At 47.3% G+C, this 20,104-nt stretch overlaps 1 protein-coding gene across 1 annotated transcript; it reads right to left on the bottom strand.

Moving 5' to 3' along the window:
* Positions 1-58: 58 nt before the first annotated feature.
* LOC101784271 (protein DETOXIFICATION 45, chloroplastic) lies at positions 59-4,623 on the bottom strand. Its single transcript, XM_012843493.2, has 14 exons — positions 4,153-4,623; positions 3,909-4,036; positions 3,598-3,741; positions 3,366-3,511; positions 2,948-3,083; positions 2,562-2,658; positions 2,332-2,432; positions 1,951-2,114; positions 1,502-1,573; positions 1,257-1,373; positions 1,072-1,167; positions 836-957; positions 367-423; positions 59-241 (listed from the first exon to the last, which is right to left on the bottom strand). Exons 1-14 carry the CDS (start codon positions 4,476-4,478, stop codon positions 220-222), a joined length of 1,728 nt encoding a protein of 575 aa, XP_012698947.2. The 5' UTR covers positions 4,479-4,623; the 3' UTR covers positions 59-219.
* Positions 4,624-20,104: the final 15,481 nt, after the last annotated feature.

Raw genomic sequence — 20,104 nt, 5'->3', positions numbered from 1 at the left:
AGATAATACTGAACACTCATCATCTATGTGAGACCTACAAGTGAACTTTGTCCAATGTACCTTTACTCTTGAACTGTAAGTTCCAAAACTACCTAATGGTTGGAAACATACACAGAAGTCAACATAATGCTAAGTAAATATATTTTGAAATCATAATGCGCCTTTCATAAGTCCCCTTCTGCATCCTAATCTCGCCATTAGGCTAATCAGCTCCTGTGATCAACATTTTCTTGAATGTAACCTGCATATAACAGTTGAACACTTTATATCTTAGCAACCATCCTACCATCTGGTAGGCTAAAGATGGAAGTATCACAACAAATACTATTGCTACATGAAAAAATGGAAGCTACATTTTTCACTAACTTGTATCTAGGTTCTTTCTGGTGCAAAAACCACCATGGTCCTGCTCTCCATCCCAATCTGTGAAGTAAGTAAGGCACATGTTACAACTGACCAAATGCAAATTGTTTTAACAAAGCATCTGGCAATTTAATCACTGGTTATCATCATCAGTTCTGCACTTCATCAATGCAGTAATAAAGGCAAAGATTGATTACTAGAGAACAGGGTTTTCATCTATTAGGCTTGTGGCTTGTGAGCAATGAATGACACAGAAGATCAATTTATGAAAAAAAAATATTTGGAAGACCAGAATCATTGATCAAGAAAACGTAAACTCAACTAAATTTTGCAACCTTTATGGAGTAGTGCATAAGAGACAATCATACTTCTCAAATAAAAGTCAACTTCATGATTAAAAGAGTTTTTTTCACCAACAATATCCAGTTCCTCCCCAAAACATGCAGGGAAAAGTCACTGAGAAAAAGGTTACCTCATAAATCCAGCAGTCATACGCAAACTCATGAAAAGAACCAGGCCAGCCCAAACACCAGGAAGGCCAAAAACTTGTGGAGCGTACAACAAATATAAAGAGGACAGTGCTCCGACTACCATCTGTGGACCCAAGAGAGATTAATAAATCACTGCAGAAAGGAAAACAGCACTGTATACAGAAGCAACAGCAATAGTTGCATGGTCAAAATGACATAAGTTGTTTTATGCACATACCATGGAGAAAGCTGAGTATGAGAAGTCTGAGACGCCGTAATGAAGTCCATCGAAGATAAAAGCTAGGGCATTGATTGGCTGGCTAGCACTAACAAACTTCATAAACAAAAACAGTAATGAGTAAAAAATAGTGCGACAGAGATTGAATATATCTTATCAAAGTACCACAAATAAAGAGATCATACCAAAACACCACTCCTCACAATTTGTATAACCATGGGATCTTTTGAGAATACTTCTGCAAGTCTACCAAAAGAGGCAGACAGAAGAACTGCTAAAGCAATACCAACAATTACTCCTGTCTGAGAAATAAAATTCATTTGTAAGTTCTCAGAACAAGCTACATGATAAATGTTATTTTCTACCTATATCCTTATACAAATTAGCAGCAAAAATAACTTAATATAGGCTACATAGTATAGGATATAACCTTTAATACATAGGATGTGACCTCCTTCACCTTTTCATAGTCAAGTTTAGCAAACGAACTTGCAATCAACGCCTGAAATAAGTATAAAATAAATTGAGTGCACTCAGTAGAGAGGGATTATGTCGTTCACAAACTCATAAAAAATGAGCAGGCAGGATGCAATTTGACATCTCAAGCTGTACATAAAATGCCAATTCTAAAGAGTTTCAGCAGCACTTCTAAGTCTGCAGATGCTTTAAACTAATGCTTAAGCTAATACAAGCAGGCTAACTTGCAACATTTGTTCAGAACTTTAAATCTCATAGATCAAGCTGTAGTTTTCATTGAGAAGGATAGGTTGCTCAAGTTTGCAGAAAACATAGTGAACTGAGAGAAATATTTGTGATGTTATTCGAAATAGGCAGTGTTAACAAAATACAAAAAGAAATACATAACTAAAAAGAGCTGACCTGTGCAGAAACAGCCAATGCATCCGAAAGTAATGATACTGCCAGCCATACTTGCAGACATATTTGATGAGCGGCCATAGCTAGTGCACCTTGCCTAGCAGCCATTGCAGTCCCAAGGGTCATTGTTATCAGAACTGAAAGGGTTCTCCCTAACAGCATGCCACCTAGAAAAATTTGAGAAGAGCTCACACTTGCATTCAGTGGGTAAAGTTATGCTACTAAAGAGTTCATATCATGTAACCCACAATACTAGAGTTGCAAAATGAACGCTCATGATTAAAGACCTATATTCTAGTGAAAGATTGGACACGCCTAATAAGCTGTTAACTAATCTGAAGATTTATCATAGTATATGCGGATTAAAGCAATAACTTAACTCACCAGATTTGATGTACCCAACAAACTCTAGGTCTTCGATTTTTGGTGGCAGTAGAACTGCTCTTCTGCTTAAAGACCAGAGAAGTAGGAACATACCAAGATATCTGGACATATCAAGATAACAACATTATTAAGAGCACTATAAATGATAAATTATGTGTACTGTGAAATCCAGCAATTGTGTTTTGTGCGATTGTGTCTGCATGTATAGCTGAACACAGCATAGGACATACTGTGAAGCAATAGTAGCAAGTGCAGCTCCAGTTAATCCAAGTTTCAGGGAATACACAAAAAAGGGAAGTAGAACCACAGCTGAGATGTTGCCCAAACCTGGTGTATTACAAATTCAACAATACATTGATAGATTAATGAGCAAAAAACAAAAAAGTAGAGTGTCAGCATGCCACAAATTTTTTAGATTTCATAAGCTTTCAATGAAGCTCATAAAACTCAGAACATCCGTGAATTGTGATGTAGAAAACTTAAATTGTATATGGTTCCGGAAATGGAAAATATGCTTCTTAGTAACACATATACTGTTGTAATCATACAAGGTGGTGTACAATCAGACCAATCTAGAAGATACAACACACTAAGCTTATGAAGATCCAAGACTTACCACTGTATAGTAGAGGTGTTTTTGTATCTTTCAGTCCACGAAATACACCTTGAATAGCCAAAGAAACTACAACAGCAGGAGCACCAAGTGCTCTTACAGAAAGAAATAACCTTGCTGGATTGTGCATAGAAGATGCCTACCAAAGAAAATAAAGACTGCATCAAGGCTCTACTGAAATGAAGTCTGGAATTTAATGCGATTAATTTTCTTCATCGCATACCACGGTATTTTTTTGTATTCACAAGGAGAAAAGTGAAGAAAAAATGAGCTATAGCATTCGGAGGTGCTAAGATAAATATTTCTGGATCCTACATTCCTACTTAGTCATTACAATACAAACTTACAATGGAAAATAGAATGTGAAAAACATCCGATTATATATCACTTTGCCATTGGAATATATGAGATTTGAGCATACTTGGGAGACACCCATAATGTTGAGGAGTATTCCAGACCCCAGAATCAAAGCCGAGGCTTCGATGACACCAATTGCAGCTGCCAGGAGTAAAGCAGAAGATATGGACGGCAGCCTCTTTCTTTCTCCAATCTCGCTAGATATATTTCCTTGTGTTTATCAGCACAAAAAGTTAGCTTCAAATCTTAAATAATGTATGTTCCTTAAGGACATAACAGCCCATTGTCATATGTACCTGAAGCAGGCTGTGAAGAATCATGTTTTGAAACATCTTCAGCTACGAATGAAGTTGTGATGCTTAGGAGGGGTATGTTGAAGAGCTTTGATATGATGTTAAATACTGACACGCCAACGGCAGCTGAAGCCAACTCCACAGGACCTACCAAATTTAGAGGTCAGACTTGAGACAAACACCAATAAAAGTACTAGATAATGAAATTGATGAGTTCATTTCGATTCATGTAATATAGAATTCAAGCATCCACTAAAAAATGATCCAGCCGAGGAGAAAGCCCTATTCATAACTGATGCGGAGGGGAAATTTACCTAGGCGACCAATATATGCAGTCTCCAGTAACTGTGCCACAGGATCGATTGCTTGCCCAACTATAGCAGGTACAGCCAAATTCATGAGCTCTCTCCTAATTCCTCCAGGATGATCCCCAACTGAATTTCTGAGGACGAAATAATCACGCACAAAATAAGCAAAGGCATCACTGGACGAGTCGGCACGCTAGAGGCAAAACGCACAAGCAGTCCAGCTCTGGAATCGCCCGGGTTACGGACTCACCGTTCAGAAGCTGCACCCTCCGCGGCATCCGGCGGGGACGCACGTGCCGGAGACGGCCGGTCGCCCTCGGCGTCCTCGCCGCGGAACCCGCCATCGCCGCCGCCCGCTGAGCGAACGACGACGCGCCTGGGAAGCAGGTGGCCTCCTCCCGCCGCGGAGACCGCTCGTCTCGCGACGGCGGGAGGCAGAGAGAGCTTCGGGGCCGCGGCGCGGCGGGGCCAGCCGATCCCGATCGCTCCGCCGCCCACCCGCCGATTGCGGACGGGGAGGGAGCCGGCGGCGGCCGGCGGGCGCGGGTCCACCCGAGCCCTGGCGGTAAACTCCATCGACCGCGGCGTCGGATGATACTAGAGCGCACCAGAGCGATCGGACCGGCGCGGGGTGGCGGAGCAGTCGACTCGAGGGGATGACGAGCGGAGCGGGGCGACGAGACCGCGCGCTCGGCGCTGCCGTTTTGGCTCCTACGGTGGCGTGGCGGGGAGAGCACGAGAAGCGCGCCGGGCCGCCGGTTTTCAGTGGCCGCGTCCGGACGCGCGGTCGCGCGAGGGGTTTTGGCCCTTCGGGGCTTTTGGCCGTGCACGGCGCGCGCACGGCTGCCTGCCTCGGCCTGAACGCGCGCCACGCCCAGCCGGCCGCGCTCGATCGCGTCGCGTGTGTTTCACGAGAAGAAGGCACGGCAGCACTCGGAGCGCCACCAGCATACGGGTCCATGAGCAGGCCGGAGATGGGTGTGGCCGTGTGGCCAAGCGGCAGCACGGCAGTCCCTGCTGATTAGTGAGTGTTCCTCGTGACAGTTGCGAACACTGTTTGGATTGTATAACCTTTTTTATGACTGCCAGAGGCAGTATTTAGGTTTCATACGTGTACTGAGTGGTTGGACCGGCACTACGGTTCGGCCAAGTAACTGCAAGGCTGGATACGCCGCGCCAGTACAATAGAACACCTGAGATGACGTGATACTATACGGTGGATGCTTTTCGGCAGCTAGCCCCTGCTTACTTGTAAAGGATATAGCTGTTTTTTTTTGTTGTGAATTAACAATGTGAAGCAAGGACCTTACATATTAGTTATAATGATGTTGTACTAATGTATTGTGCCAACACATAGAAAAAGACCTAAAATGATGATGTATTCTATTTGTTACACTCATAAAAAAGAGATGGAAATGAGAAGAAAAATAACACAAAAATGTTGTAACGATTGCATTTTCTTGAGTACAAATACTTAGGCAGATTTCGAATGGAAGTGATCAAACAAATTTTGGATTTGTGTTTTTTCGTTTGCATAGATTCCTTGCTGTTTGAGTGGATTGGATATATTGTTTAGTCTAGGATGTGTACATGTCCTGATCATTCTGTTCCCCCATCTCGTTGGATATGCCTTCAAAGATTATGCTTCCACCAATCTGCTATCTTTTTTCTTTACATTGTAAAATGCATTTTCATGAAGTGATTCTCTTAGTTTAGTGTTCAAGGATGGCTCATTGGTTGTACAGTGTACTTTCTTGGTGTTTCGTTTACCTCAATATTCCCTCTGTTTTCTCCCTACTCATGAATGGGACTTGGATTTCGTGATCTTGTGCATTTAGTTTCCTCAATATCTTCTTCCAAGATGGAGGAATGCTAAAGTACTCGTGAAACATAAATCCTTTTGACCTGCACGAACAGAGATGACAGATTAGTTTGACACATAAGTTAGTGCGGTAGCAGGAGTGCATCGCAGGAACCTACTACTGACATATGGTGGCAATTCGACAGCAGATGATCAGCCAGGGTGAAAGGCCGTACAGAGGGCCGAATCCTCTCCTTGAAGTCGCGAATGAGGGAGAACGTAGATGTCCGCTGAAACGTCCGCTTGCTTAGTGAATGCACCACAACAGGGTCAGTAGTGGGCAGGGAGAAGTAAACAGAGTTGCCACTGATGGATGGGAGGTCCCTGCCCGAAACGGACAGGCAACGATCTTTGCTAAGAAAGACTGCCATATCACCAAGACTACTGGAACAAGCGCTCTCTGGTGTACATCAACCAGGAAGAAGGCGAAGGCGGAGGGCTGCCACCCTTCCAAGCACCGGTCGATGGTGTGATGCTGGAGCTGGACAGCGAGCAGCATTTTTTTTTTAGAAAATGGAATAGTTTCCGGCCTCTGTTGCACATCTGGGGACGGCCAAAATTGTTTGGGACACAAGCAACCACTGGATGCTGCAGGTGCCGAGGGTACACCTGAACGATCTGGCCGGTACCTTTCCTGATGCCGAATAGCCTGCCTTGGAATGGCAACGCGGTCCAGAGCTTAAGGTCTCGGTGGATAACAAGCCAGCGTGCATGCGTCGGCTTCGTATAGACCACCACCGGAACATTGGGGAACCAAGCAACAACCGCAATGGATGCATAAGACCAGCAAACTGCGGCGTCCATCCATGCCCTTGACCACGAGTCCTTCACCAGGAGATGGAAGACGGGGGCAAGGGGAGGGAGGTCGAGGAAGGCGCGGGTGAACGGGTGCAGGACACGGACAACGGTGGTGCTCTTGTTGAGCAGGATGAGGAGGCCGTCCGTGAACCCGACGATCCTGTGGCCGTGGAGCTCCGGCAGGCGAAAGCGGAGGCGCCTGCTGGTGGACGTGTGGAAGAAGTTGACCTGGCGGGCGTCAGCCGGGCGGACGCCATCACCGTCGCAGAGGGCAACCCAGCCGCGCGGGCGGAAGCGGACGTCCCGTAGCGTGGGGTCGCGCGGGCAAAGCCGTCGAGGCGCGCCAGGGCGCGCACGCGGCACGGAAGCTCATGTAGTCAACCACGTCCTCCGCCAGCAGCCGCTCGGCGATGACGTTGGTAATGTCCGAAGGGAGAGACGTCCAGTCCCTCCCGTGCGCCCGGCGTTCGCAGGCGACGAAACGTTGACGCTTCCGTCCGGCGTCTGCCATCGCGCCGGTGAGTTTCCGCCGGCGCAAAAGAGGAAAAGGCCGGGCCTTTCTCCCCAATCGGATCTGGAACACCAGAATAATCGATTAGATTAAACCCAGATTCAGAAGGAACGTTGAATCAATCAATTGTTCTCCTCCGCCCTCTATTGTAGAGCACACTACATCTATGCCTCCGTCTCCGATCGCAATTAGTTACTTCAATCAGTCATGGACTTGGGAAGACTTCCCGAGAGGAAGTACAGGACGGTGAAATGGTGAAAGAGCATATCGAACCTGGTAACCGTGGGTCGGCGTTGGATGGGGGAGCGGCGGCGAAAAAAAAATCCTCAAACTTTCAATCTCTACCTTCGAGTCATTACTATGCAGGACCGCTGCATTTGGACTCGCATGGCAATAACTCAAGGGTAGAGAGAGCAATGTCAGAGGATCTCATCCCGCGGCGGCGTCTCCTCTTGCCAGTAAGGGAGGAATCAGATCCTCTAACATCGGAAGAGCCTCCTCTACTGCAGAGGAACCTCAGCAGTCAGCATATGCGCGTCGTCAGTTGCGGCGACCGCACAAAAGTCCATCTCGCAGGCCGCAAAGCACCCGGTCGAGACCCATCTGAGCCCACGGCAACGCCCGTGGTGAGCTGCAACCCGCCAGCGCCGCCGTGAACCCGCCATGGCAGGCTATGGCCTATGGCGGCTCCGGCCAACGATAGCCCCGCCCCCACCGGCTGGAGCAATCACTGAGCGCCACCAGTACCAATAGGAAGAGAACAACGCCGTCGTTCGGAGCGCCGCCAATGCCAGCGGGCGGCGGCCCGGCGCCGAGGGGCCGGCAGGTCGCGCCCCGCGCGGCCGGAGCCCTGAATAGCATTGAACGCAAGGGAACAGCCCTGCCAAGTGCCAAACTGATTATCGAAACGATGATGAAAACCGCTGGGGTCATCTTCTTTGGATGGGCTGATCGAGCGACCAATGCAGGCTCTTCTCAAGACTCAGCAGTCAGCACAAACGTTGGAATGGCTTAACTTTTTTACTATTTTCTCCTGTCCAGGCTCATTAACACATGTTTAACAGGACGCCTGGTGCGACACCGCCCAGACGACGGCCGCGCGTCCTGCGGGACGATCGCGCGCCCGCTCGTCAAGCCGTTTCCGCGATGCAAGCGATCGAACGAAGCCAGAGCCGATTCGTCGAGGATACATGACCGTTTCGCTGGAGCCGAGTGGACGTCACAGTGGCTTGGTCGTCAGAGGGTCCTCAAGCGGACTGCAGGGAAGCACCATATGCTAGAGGGAGGCCGGGGAAGCGCCGTCTGCCAAAGGCTTTCGTGTTTGCTATCTTCAGTTCATACAGCACGTGTGCACGAACGTGCATGCATGGCCTGCATGAACGTTCTTTCTTGCTTTGCATGTCGTGATACGTACGCCGGTTCTTCTTGTCCAGCACGGACGTGCGTTCTTGGCCACCGTCTTGAGTTAGACATCTGACGCCTCCAGAGCGTCGCAGCGCCGTTGTCATCTTGGCGCATGGCAGCCTTACGGCGCCGCCATCTTCTTGCGGCCTCCGGCAACCTCACGCCGTCACGGTCGTCATCTTGGCGTATGTAAACCTCGTGGCTCTCGCATGTCGGCTGCGGCGGGAACGCTGTGTTGCCGCCGGAAACCTCGCGATAGCCACGCGCGCGGCGTCGTCTCGCCTTGGCCATCGGGGGCGCCCTCTCAGCAGCATCACGGTGTCGTTGTGGTGCCGGCGCTATCGTGTCGTCGTCTCCAGCACCATCTCCGGCCGGTAGCTCCGCGGCGTCGTCACCGAGATATGATTAAGATGGACGGCTCCTTATTTAGTTTGATTGTAACCGATCAGCACAAGCTAATCTCGACAGAATCGGCTCAGGCTTCGTTCGATCGCTTGCATCGCGGAAACGGCTTGACGAGCGGGCGCGCGATCGTCCCGTAGGACGCATGGCCGTCGTCTGGTGTTGCACCAGGCGCACGGTGTGGCACTACCGCAGAAAATTTTCTTCCGAATTAACCCATGCCTAGCTGAACTTTAGCTGGATTGTTTGGATCCCTCATCTAAATGATAGTTGTTGAAAATAAATAGCCATGTTACCCTTCTTTTATTACTGCCAACTCCCCGCCGCTGCTGCTCTGTTGCCGCTCTTTTTTTCCTCTGCACGTCAGGGGGTGTTTGGATACGATGTGCTAAACTTTAGCAGGGACATATCGGATGTTCGGATGCTAATTAGGAGAACTAAATATGAGCTAATTACAAAACTAATTGCATAGATGGAGTCTAATTCGCGAGACGAATCTATTAAAGCTAATTAATCCATCATTAGCAAATGGTTACTGTAGCACCACATTGTCAAATCATGGACTAATTAGGCTTAATAGATTTGTCTCGCGAATTAGACTCTATCTGTGCAATTAGTTTTGCAATTAGACTATGTTTAATACTCATAATTAGCATCCAAACATCCGATGTGACAGGTGCTAAAGTTTAGCGGGGTGTATCCAAACACCCCCACTTGCCACTGCTCCTTTGCCGCTGTCTACTTTTTGCGTCAGATAGCCAACACAGGGGACGCCAAAACAAGCAGCTGGGTGCCTTTTTTTTTAAACAACAACACATATGCACGCACATATTTGATATTGTTTCAAATAGTAGTTCATTGTTCACACAAATTCGCACAACTCCTAGCCATTGTTAACTGCTATTAACCCACTGATTAAATTAGATTAACTGGAGCTAGCCAGCATAAGAGCTCATCCAGGAGTTGCAGATAAAGATAAGTCGAGCAAGCAAGCAAGCTAGGTAGCTCCACAATGGTCAAGACTAGCACTTCCACCGGCGCCGCCATGAGGAAGAAACTGATGAGCAAGAAGTCGGAGAAGGAGAAAAACGGCAGTGGTGGTTACAGGACGACGAGAAAGCAGAGCAGCCACTGCAGGGAGCCGGAGAGCCCATCCTACATATTAGCGCTCAGGAGCATCTTCTCCTGCAGAAACAGCAATCAGCAGCCGGACAGCAACAACCGGAGCAAGAAGCTGGGCTGCTCCGCGCCGTCCATCTGCAAGCTCAAGGACAGCGACAGCAGCCATAACCACCAGAGGGTGGCTGTTGGTTTCAAAAAAATTTGATACCAAACAGATTTATGAATGAAAAAAGATAACACTTGAAAATTCTCTCTTTACAACGGGTGACAGCAGCCATAACCACCAGAGGGTGGCTGTTGGTTTCAAAGAAATTTGATACCAAACAGATTTATGAATGAAAAGAGATAACACTTGAAAATTCTCTCTTTACAACGGGTAGGGCTCCTCTTTTATAGTGACTTATGAGCCACTTTACATTCTGAAAATGTACTTCCTCAACCACCACATTTCCAGAGCTTTGTGCCTACAACACGTGAGCCTGAGGCTAAGTCAGATACGACCAAGTCAGAGCTCGAAGCCGCCGGAGCCTTAGCTGGATTGAAGCTAAAAAAATCTAGAAAAAAAACTGGAGTAAGGATGGTAAATGTCCAGGAAGATGATGATGACGACGAAGGATTTTTGGAGGAGGATTTGCTCTGGCTTCGTCTTTGCGCCTCAGAGCTAAGGAAAGATCTTCTCAAAAAGAGCTACACCCCGAGGCTGCTGATGCTACCAAGGATGACAAACTTGACCCAGTGCCTGGTGAGCTACGTAAAAATATCATCAAATTTTTGCCTAAATTAAGCTTCGTATATTCCAGCGGCACCTCCATTAAATTTTTGATAGAATTGCAAAATACTGTTGGCGCAGCTGGAGAGCCATACAACGAGCCCTCGATGCTTCTAAGGGTGGATCCTTTACCCGAGGGCTCCGCTTTGCCCCAGTCCATGGTTGGTTACAATAAGGCTTTTGGCACCGATCTTAGGGAGAAATTATTGTCTGTTCATGTGCCTGGGTCAGGTGAGGACGATGATCCTTAAAATCCGCTGCTTCTGTGGGGGGTTGAGGGGCTCACTCTGTGTTGTAGATGAAACAGCGAAGGCAGCTTTGTGGAAGGCTAAAATTGATGTTTCTGCTGAGGTTCCTGAGGAGGGTGAGGTTGCCAAGGAAAAAGAGAAAATTCCTCAGATCCCTACAATGGCTAAGTCCTCTGCTCAAGATGACACTCGAGGTAGTGCATTTGATCCTGAGGGTTAGTATTTTGATTATGTCTCTTGTTTCGTTTGATCTTTGCTTGCTTGCTTGCTTATATGACGTTTGCTATTTTGACAGAGTACGAGAAATCTTTACGGTGCTATGTGAAAGCATCTAGGCCCCTAACTTGTGTTTTGATAATTAATGACGACCTTTGTGGACTAACAATTTCATTGAGAATATAAGCATAGGTTAGTCCCAAAATTGAATTGAGCCTCAAAGGATGCTATGGTGATAGCTTGGATGGTTTGTACCTTGGAAAGCTCAAGGCAAAGGTATATGGTAGGATTTTCTATTTTTACCGGTCAAGAGGTACTTAGCGGATGTAAATTGACCGGATTAATAGGCTAGATAGTCGTACTATCAAGAGGGGTCAATTTCATTTGCTTGACGGTTCTATAGTGCCACTTTGCTCAAATAATTGCATTGCATGCATATGGACTAACATAGTTGGAGAAAGTGAAAAAAAAAGGATGAGAAGAAAAAGATGATCTAGAAGAGTGCTGACTGCATAAAGGCCGGTCATGCTAACTTAGACAAAGACATGTTTTTGGGCTTAGGGGCTTTTGTTTTAGAGGCAGACTGTGTGCAGGTGTTTGAGCGGACTGTCCGTAGTTAGAAGCTCGAATTGACTGTGCCGAAAAGTATACCGCGGACAGTTCGGCCCTATAAGGGCGGACGGTCCGCCACCTCTGTAACAGTACAGGCTGACACGCATTAAATGCTAAAGTAGCTGTTGGACTTGAACGGTGGATGGTCCATCCCCTATGAGGCGGACGGTCCGCCAGTCCCCAGTTTTCACGAGTTTTGAACCCAACGGCTAATTTTTGGAAGAAGGGGCTATATATACTTCACGCTCGGGCATGGGTGAGGTCTCTTGGCACTTTGAAAAGCTTTGTTAACATTCTTGAGTCTTCTTCCACCTCTCACTCACTCACTTTGCTTAGAGATTGCATTCTTGTGAGCTTGAGAGCATTCTAGTGCATTGCATCAAGAGTTTGAGCTTTGTGGCACTAGGAAGTCTTCAAGCAAGCGTCATTGGCTTGTTACTCTTGGAGGTTGCCGCCTCCTAGACGGCCTAGAGGTTGTGAAGCCGTTGATCCATTCAAGGAAGATTGTGAAGGAGCCCCGACTATTCTTGTGAGAGGTTTGTGCTCACCTCGCCGGAGCGGTGAAGAGAAACATTAGTGGAATCAAGGTGTGGAGAGGTTCTTTGATTCAAGTTGGCTCAAACATCAAGCGGTGTCTTAATAGAGGAGCGGTTGAAGCATTGAATCCACCTCAACGTGGATTAGGGGTGACCGGCAAGTCATCGACACCACGGGAAGAATTTGTCTCTTGTGTTCGGTCTTCTTTTTGCTCAATCTCATTATTGCAATTTACCTTGAGCGAGTACATTCCTAGAGTTTGTATTGTATCTTGTCACCCTAGGTTGCAAACCCTCACCTAATTATAGAGTAGCTAGAAATAGTTTTCCTCTTGTGTTACTAATTAAATTTATTTAGTCTTGTGATTTTAGTTGAAACCGCCTATTCACCCCCCTCTAGTCGGTATCCTAGATCCTACACTATGACCCTGATCACTTGGCAAGAATAACTACTACCCTCGGGTATAAGGTATTGCTTTTGGGACTATCAAGGTTTTGGTGCTTAAGCGATGCGGTCTTTTTCTCATTTTTTTACTTACTTTTCGTGGTTTCTCTTATTAGGCTGTGATTGCTGGCAAAGTTGCCATTGACAGGCTCTAGGAGAAAGAGAAAGCCGCACTTAGCCGCAGCACGAAGATTCTGGAACTCAAGGCTGAGATTGCGAGGTCAAAGAAGGAGAACACGGCTTTCAATGACCTCCAAACCTCGCTTTCTGAGGAGAACACAGACTTAAAGAAGAACAAAAAATTGCTTGTGAAGACATGCAGTGACCTCGTTCAGAGGGTGAAAAATTTTGAGAAAAATTCACAAGATAATCTTGGTGTTCTGGAGAAGTTACGGAGCACTATTGAAAAAGATTCAACAACTATTTCATCTTTGAAAAAGGCTTGCGCTGAAAAGGACATGATGATCGACACGCTTGGCAAAAGCCTCGAGGACCAGAAAGTTTTTATTGATGAAGCGGAGCTGGTGTTCAAGGCCAGGTTTGCTTAGATTCACGATGGATATAAACTTGCTTTGGTAGAGTTTGGTGCTGAGCCCCTTCCTTTCCGTACCGATAAGGGTGCGAAAGAAATGTTTGATTGGATGGATCAAGAGTTTGAGTACTTGCCCCGGGTCATTACTGAGGCTAGTGACTACGCTACCTTTTTTTGCTGTGAGGGCATGTTGAAATTACTGGAGAGTGAGGGCTGTTCTAACTTTCTGAAGTTTGGGGGCACGCAGCTATCAATTTCCTTTAGCCTCGAAGCTTGATGAACAAGAGATATCTAAGAATATTAAGATTATGAAGAAAAATTTCTTGAAACAATTCTGGGCAGCTTCTGGACACGATCATGTGAGGCTAGTTGCTTGCGATCGACTTGCAAAGGTTTGTGTTATTAACTCTTATTTTATGTTTGTACCCTTTTCTAGCTGTGTTCTAACTGGTACTGCTTTGAACAGGCCAATGGAGAGGAATCGAGGAAGGAAGGTGAAGCTGGTGGTTCTGGGCAACACGAGGCATAGGCTTGAGGCTGGATTTGGATCGCTGTAATGCTTAGGGTCAAGAAATGAAACATTTGCCGGTTGTAATATTTGGTGGCTATAAACATTTGTTGTACAGGATATCTTTTTGACCTTAGCTATTTGAACGTAGTTGTTAATTGTTGTGTTTGTCATCTCGTACTTTTTGTCCATGCACTATTTCTCATGAATTCCTTTTGCTTCGAGGTTGTTCTACGTTTAGTTGCTATGCTAGGTTCATTTTCTAAGGCTTCGAGCCTCTTGGCTCTTAGGGCCGTGAAGTTTCAAGGTTGGAGTCTTGATTATACGATAGAAATTCTATCGGACTTGTAACAAAACTTGCAGCAGAAAGGAATAAATACTATTTTTCTTTTGGAAAAACGTCAACCCCCCTGTTCCTTTTTGCGAGGGTTTTGTTTAGGTTACTAAGGATTTGTGATGCCTGTTGAATGATTTGTTAGTCTTGAGTGGGTTATTTGATTCGTTGTCTTAATGCATTTTTCACACAAAGGGATGAAGAGGCTTTTTGGTTAAAAAACGTCACTCCCTCTTTCATTCCTTTGTGTGAAATGTGTTGGTTGGTGCCTTTTTTTGATTAAAAATTATTTTATTGCTTTTGCTAAAGCTTGTGTATTTGAGTGTTCTAAAGATAAGTCGACAAAAATTTGTTCCCGAGTTTTGTTGACTTAAGCACTTAACGTAAAGTTGGGTCGAAATCACAACTCTTGGTTGCTTCGACCGTAAAGCTTGTAAAACTGCGAGGTTGGGTAGAATTTTTTATGGAAACTGATCATCTAAAACTTGTAAACCTGCAAGATTTTATAGAATTTTTATGAAAGCTAATCATTTAAAACTTATAAACCTGCAAGGTTGGGTAAAAGTTCTTCGTCACATAAAAGTGCGAGGCTCGAATGCTGCAACTTGTTGTTGCTTGTGCCCCATGCTTGCGCAGAAATGCAAGTTTTTCGTCGCACAGAAATACGAGGTCTCGCAACTTGTTGTTGCTTTAGGGTGGATCTTGCGCAGAAATGCAAGTCCTTCTTGCACAGAAACGCAAGTTTTCATCACATAGAAATGCGAGGTCTCGCAACTTGTTGTTGCTTTAGGCTGCATGTTGCGCATAAACGCAAGTCATCCTTGCGTAGAAACACAAGTTAATAGCCTCTTCGAGTCTTGACAATCACAAGATAAAGGGGGAATTGTATTTTATTAGAATGTAAAAGGTTTACATGGATCTGCTTCGTTAAAAACCTTGCCTCCAGTGTGGAGCCTCCCTAGCAAGGAAAAGAGTATGGTCCGTTTGTGAAAAAGTAAATACGATATAGTAAATTTTGTGCCCTCGACGTTGTTTACGGATTCATAAGTCGAAGGCTTTTGTAAATGTAGCAACTATGAGTAATATTTGCGTAAGTTGTCCACATTCCAAGAGTGTAGCAACTCTGCTCCAAGCTAACCTGCGAGGTAAAAGTATCCTGGCCTGTTGCTTCGAGCGACAACATATGGCCCTTCCCAAGTTTCTTGTAAGTTCCCGAGGTTCTCCCAGTTTTTTCTCTTTTTGATAACTAGATCTCCCACCTTGATTTCCTTTTTCACTACCTTCTTATCCCTCCACTTTCTTGTTTCTTGTTGGTACTTGTCAAGATTCTCTTCTGCTTGTAGTATGTCAAGCTCTATCATGTCTTTATTGATCTTTCATTATATAAGGAAGCCTCGATCTCTTTAGCACTCTTAATCTTTCATTTTTTATTTCCTCAGGTGTCATTGCCTCAGAGCCATACAAGAGCCTCGATCCATTTGGTGAAGTAGTCGATTGCCACCACAGCGAACTTGCAGTTGCCTTGAGCGGTTGGTAGCGGTCCCACCAAGTCCATGCCCCATCTCTACAGTGGCCAAGTTGGCGGTATGAGCTGTACTCGTAGTGAAGGTGCCTTTTGTTGATTGGCTGTCATTTAGCAAGTCTCACAACTTCTTACCAAGCTTCGAGCATCGAGGATTGCGGTTGGCCAGTAGAAACCTTGTCTTATGGCTTTACCCACCAAGGCTTTGGTTCCAATGTGAGAACCACAAAAACCACTGTGGATTTTAGTTAGTAATTCTTTTCTACTCTCCGAGGTTACGCACCTTAGCCAAGGAGCCGATATTCCGGATTTGTACAACTCCATCAACTATGGCATAGTCCTTAGCCCTTTGCTTCATTCTGCTTAGTTCAGCCTCGTCATGAGGCTTGAAATGTCCCCTGAGATAGGCCATGATTGGAGCCCTCCAGTCAAATCTGGTGATGACATTTATAGCTGTGACGACCGGCCCCAAATCTTCCAAGTTAATCTTAGTCTGAGCCCCGATCACCTATCTTAGCTTTCCCAGCCTAAGTGTTCAACCTCCCGACCCCTGAGACCCGACCCCTCCCCGCTTGTCTCCAGTTCCGACCCCGCCAACCCCATCTTACCATCGGATCCTTTCGGAGTCATCAACGACATCTCCTCTCTATCTGACCGGTGGACCCACGAGATCTTTTCTCTCAGATCCCTCGCAACAGGCGCACTCGAGTTGCATGCCCGCTTCAGAGTTTCCCAGCCGCGTGGCTCAACTTCCCCGACGCCAGCCGCTCCACCTCATCTCTGGCCCGCGACCGAATGGATTCTCGCGCCCCCTTCCCCCAATTGCAGCGGAAGCCCCTCTGCACCCTTTCTGCAACACCTCGCCACCCGCGCCCATCATCACTTCGCCAGATCCCGGCCGCAGAGCCCGATGTCACCCGTCTTTTCCGTCACTTCGACACAGCCGCGTCGCCTGGTCGTCGCTACCCGACGATTCCTCCTCCGCCAACCCTGACCACAGCAGTGACAGCTCCTTTCCCCGCCCTATCAGAAGCCGCCCGACAATCTGTTGCTCCGCGCTCGCCCGCGCGCCCGTGGCTGCCTGTCTCTTCACCTATGCGCCCTCGATTCTAGCGCCGTTAACCCGGTCACTTCCATCAAATCTACCGCACGACGACGCCCGTCTCCGCCAAATCTCAACCACCAGCATACCCGCTCCTAAGCCGCCCTGATGCCAGAGCCCAATGACTGCTGGCGTCATCCCCGAAGTCCTGCACCACCGCCCTCGTCGCTCAATCGCCGCCCAGGCAGAGCACTCCATTGTCCTTCCCCGGCCTTCGCGCCGCTCCCCTTCTCACTCCCGCGCCGCTTCCCTTCTCCCTTCCCAGCCGCTATAAAAGGGAATGTGCGAGCCCCGCCGGAGTTCCCTCCGCCATTGCTGCCTTCTGCCTTTTCTCTTGCTCCCTGCTCGAGCTCCCAGCGCCACACACTAAGTTCGTGAGGAACTCTCCGCTCCACTCCGTTTTCCCCAAGCCACCCAGCCGCTTGCTCCTCCGTGCTGCGTAAGAGCTCACTTGTGATCCACAAGGAGCACTGCCGCCGCTGGAGCATTGCCGGACCTAGCCGCTGTTCAAAGCCTTAGCATCTCCGCCCAAGTCTGCTTCTTCCCGACCCCAAGCGTTCTTTGTGAGAAGAAGGTACACTGCCGACCCCTGGTCCGCCTCGTCCGACCCCTATCCGCTTCGCCCGACCCCTCTTATCAGCCCGACCCAGGTTTCGTCTCGCCGACCCTGTCTGTTCCGCCGACCCTTTTCCGCCTCGCCCGAGGGCTCGGCTGAATCTTTTTCTTCAAACCGAGGGTGTATGTGTAAAACTTGGGAACCCTTCAGCGTTGAGTCTAAGGATCCCTAGCACACCAAACCCTCTAGTTTAAGGGTCAGATCACAAGTTCCTTTCCTCGGACCCTTACCTCTTGCTCTCCACCAGCCCCCTTGAACCTTCCCACCCTCCTGCTTTTTGTCGCGAGTTTCTGGGCTCAGACTTGCAAGTGTTGCTGTTGAAATAACCGTCTAAGCTAACTAATGCATTGCATTCGTGTAGAGCTGCGCCTCGCCGACGGCTTCTACGAGCTGCACCCGGTGCCAGAAGACGACGGTGTAGCTGAGCTCCTGCCCTCTGAAGCCGAAGCCGCCCCAGAAGTCGAGCAGTTCTCTTCCTCCTTGCTCGAAGGCAAGCCCCGGTTGCATGAAAAACCCTGTGTTGTTTTACCAAACTTGCACATGCCTTCCTTAAACATGCTTGTGCATTTACGTATAGGAGTTGGTTGAAACCCTAGATGTACGAGTTAGCTCCCATGATCTGAACACTAGCTGTTGGACCGAGTAGATGCTTGCTTAAATAGGAAAACGGTAAAAGCCGAGTAATTTCCTGTCACTCGCGAGTTGTAGGAGTTGAATGTCTACCCTTCTGTTACACCTGTAAGGACGATGGACGGGGCAGGGTTGAGGTAACTCTTTGGTGGACGGATGGTCGCCCCGTCTGTCTATGAAACTTGCTAAGGTCCGACAGTGGTGGTGTTCGTGATCAAGTGTTTGAAGGTATTAATCTCATACCTAGTATGGGATGGGGAAGCCTAGTACCTGATTGAACTAGGGCGTGGCTTATACCCCTGCTGTCCCTGGAACGAGGTTCCCATGGTGCATCATGTGGGTGCAAGTGCGGTCACAGTACGGTAGAGGCCGGGACTGTGGAGCATTGCATGCCAAGGGAAGTTTGGACCTGACACGCGCCTGGGTATCGATGGGGACGGCCGACACAGGAAGCGGCCCTTGTGGCGCGGATGTCGTGAGATTAGGTTCGCCATGCATGGTTAAGAAACTCGAATCGATTCGTCTGCCTCTCACAGTTTGAGACTGCTTGATCGCTATGTCACCCTGAGTAAATGAGGAATCTGATGATGACATGGTTTTGTTGATATATATATACCTACCTTGGTTGGTTCTATGATTGTCTAGCATAGTTGCAAAAACCTAGACTGGATAATGAACTTAGAACCGGAGCTAAAACTTGAAAGTAGGGTTCTACTTAGTGCTTTTGGCAAACAAACCCCTCAGCCAAAAAGCCTTGCATGTCTAGAAGTGTGGAGTAGCTTTACTCCGGACGGTTAAGTCTTGTTGAGCTTAGTAGCTCAGCCTTGTTGTGGCTCCTGTTTTTCAGGTGTTGTTGCTGCTCCCGACCCTTCTCCTGCTGGCACTTGGCCGCCCCAGCTCCCTCCGGGTTGGACGGTCGAGTGGGATCCCTCCTCGGACGGCGAGGAGAGGGATCAGTGATGTCCCGGCTGGCCTCACCAGGGACGTCCGACCCCGACATTGCTTCCGCTAGTGGTTTTGTTTCTGTTGTTTTTCTTTTTTTGGAAACCTTGTAAAACTCTGATGTTATTTCATAACCAAACTAAGTGGCTAAGTTGTTAACTCGGTGGACTTGTTGTATTCTCTGGAACCGCTCACCTTCGTGTGGGTCTGCTAAATGGTCCTGTTCAAGTGGTTAAATCGGAGGAAATCCGACGGTACTTCGTGTTTACTTGGTTAAGGCATGAGTGTCGCATATCAGGCGGCTTAATCCTGTTTAATCAAGTAAATCCGAGGTGGATCCGCCACAATAACCTTCAAGGCTTGTTCTTTTGTAGATGGTGAGTGAATGACTTCGTAGAACACATCAGGAGGTATGGGTTGATTTTGTGCTGCTGCTTTGGCTAGTCTGTCTGCTTCATCATTTTTTGCTATTGGGATGTGTTGTACGGTGAATCCCTTGAAATATTTCTCCATTGATCTTACCGCGGCCAAGTACTTCACGAGCTCTGGCTCTCTAGCCTCGCTATTTTTCTCAATGTGCTCTTGAATTACTTTTGAGTCTGATTTCACAATAAATACTTGTTGGCCCTAGACCCTCATTTTTCTTAGCCCCAAAAGTAGTGCTTCATATTCAGTAGTGTTGTTGGTGGACCTTGCTTCGTTTTTGAAATCAGGCCTTGCGGCGTATCTGATTTTCACTCCCGATGGTGAGGTGATGATGGTGGACACTCTAGCCCCCTTGTCACACCAAGCCCTGTCACAACGTATGATCCATGAGACTTCAATTTTAGTTTGGCTAATGCACGGGGATGTCCAGTCTACTATGAAAACAACTATAACCTGAGATTTGATTGCGCTTCTTTTTTTAAGTGCACCACGTACTCAGACAGCTCTGATGCCCATTTTGTTATTCTTCCCGAGGCTTCCATGTTTGTGAATAGATCATGAAGTGGCTGGTTGGTGACCACTACTATTTTGTGACCCCCGAAGTAATGCCTTAGTTTGTGTGCTGCCATGATTACAACATAGGCAATTTTTTCTAACTCTGAGTAG

Source organism: Setaria italica, chromosome II, assembly GCF_000263155.2.
Source record: "Setaria italica strain Yugu1 chromosome II, Setaria_italica_v2.0, whole genome shotgun sequence".
NCBI classification, from domain to species: domain Eukaryota; kingdom Viridiplantae; phylum Streptophyta; class Magnoliopsida; order Poales; family Poaceae; genus Setaria; species Setaria italica.
The sequence above is the reverse complement of the archived record's forward strand: the minus strand, read 5'-3'. Positions and strand labels throughout refer to the sequence as shown.

What these genes read in the sequence shown, in the direction of transcription:
- LOC101784271 (XM_012843493.2), bottom strand. Translation starts at nt 4,478, where the DNA reads ATGGAGTTTACCGCCAGGGCTCGGGTGGACCCGCGCCCGCCGGCCGCC. An exon ending in AACACCTCTACTATACAGTG is followed by an intron (nt 2,659 to 2,947) that starts GTAAGTCTTGGA and finishes GTAATACACCAG; the next exon opens with GTTTGGGCAACATCTCAGCT. An exon ending in ATGACTGCTGGATTTATGAG is followed by an intron (nt 424 to 835) that starts GTAACCTTTTTC and finishes CTTACTTCACAG; the next exon opens with ATTGGGATGGAGAGCAGGAC.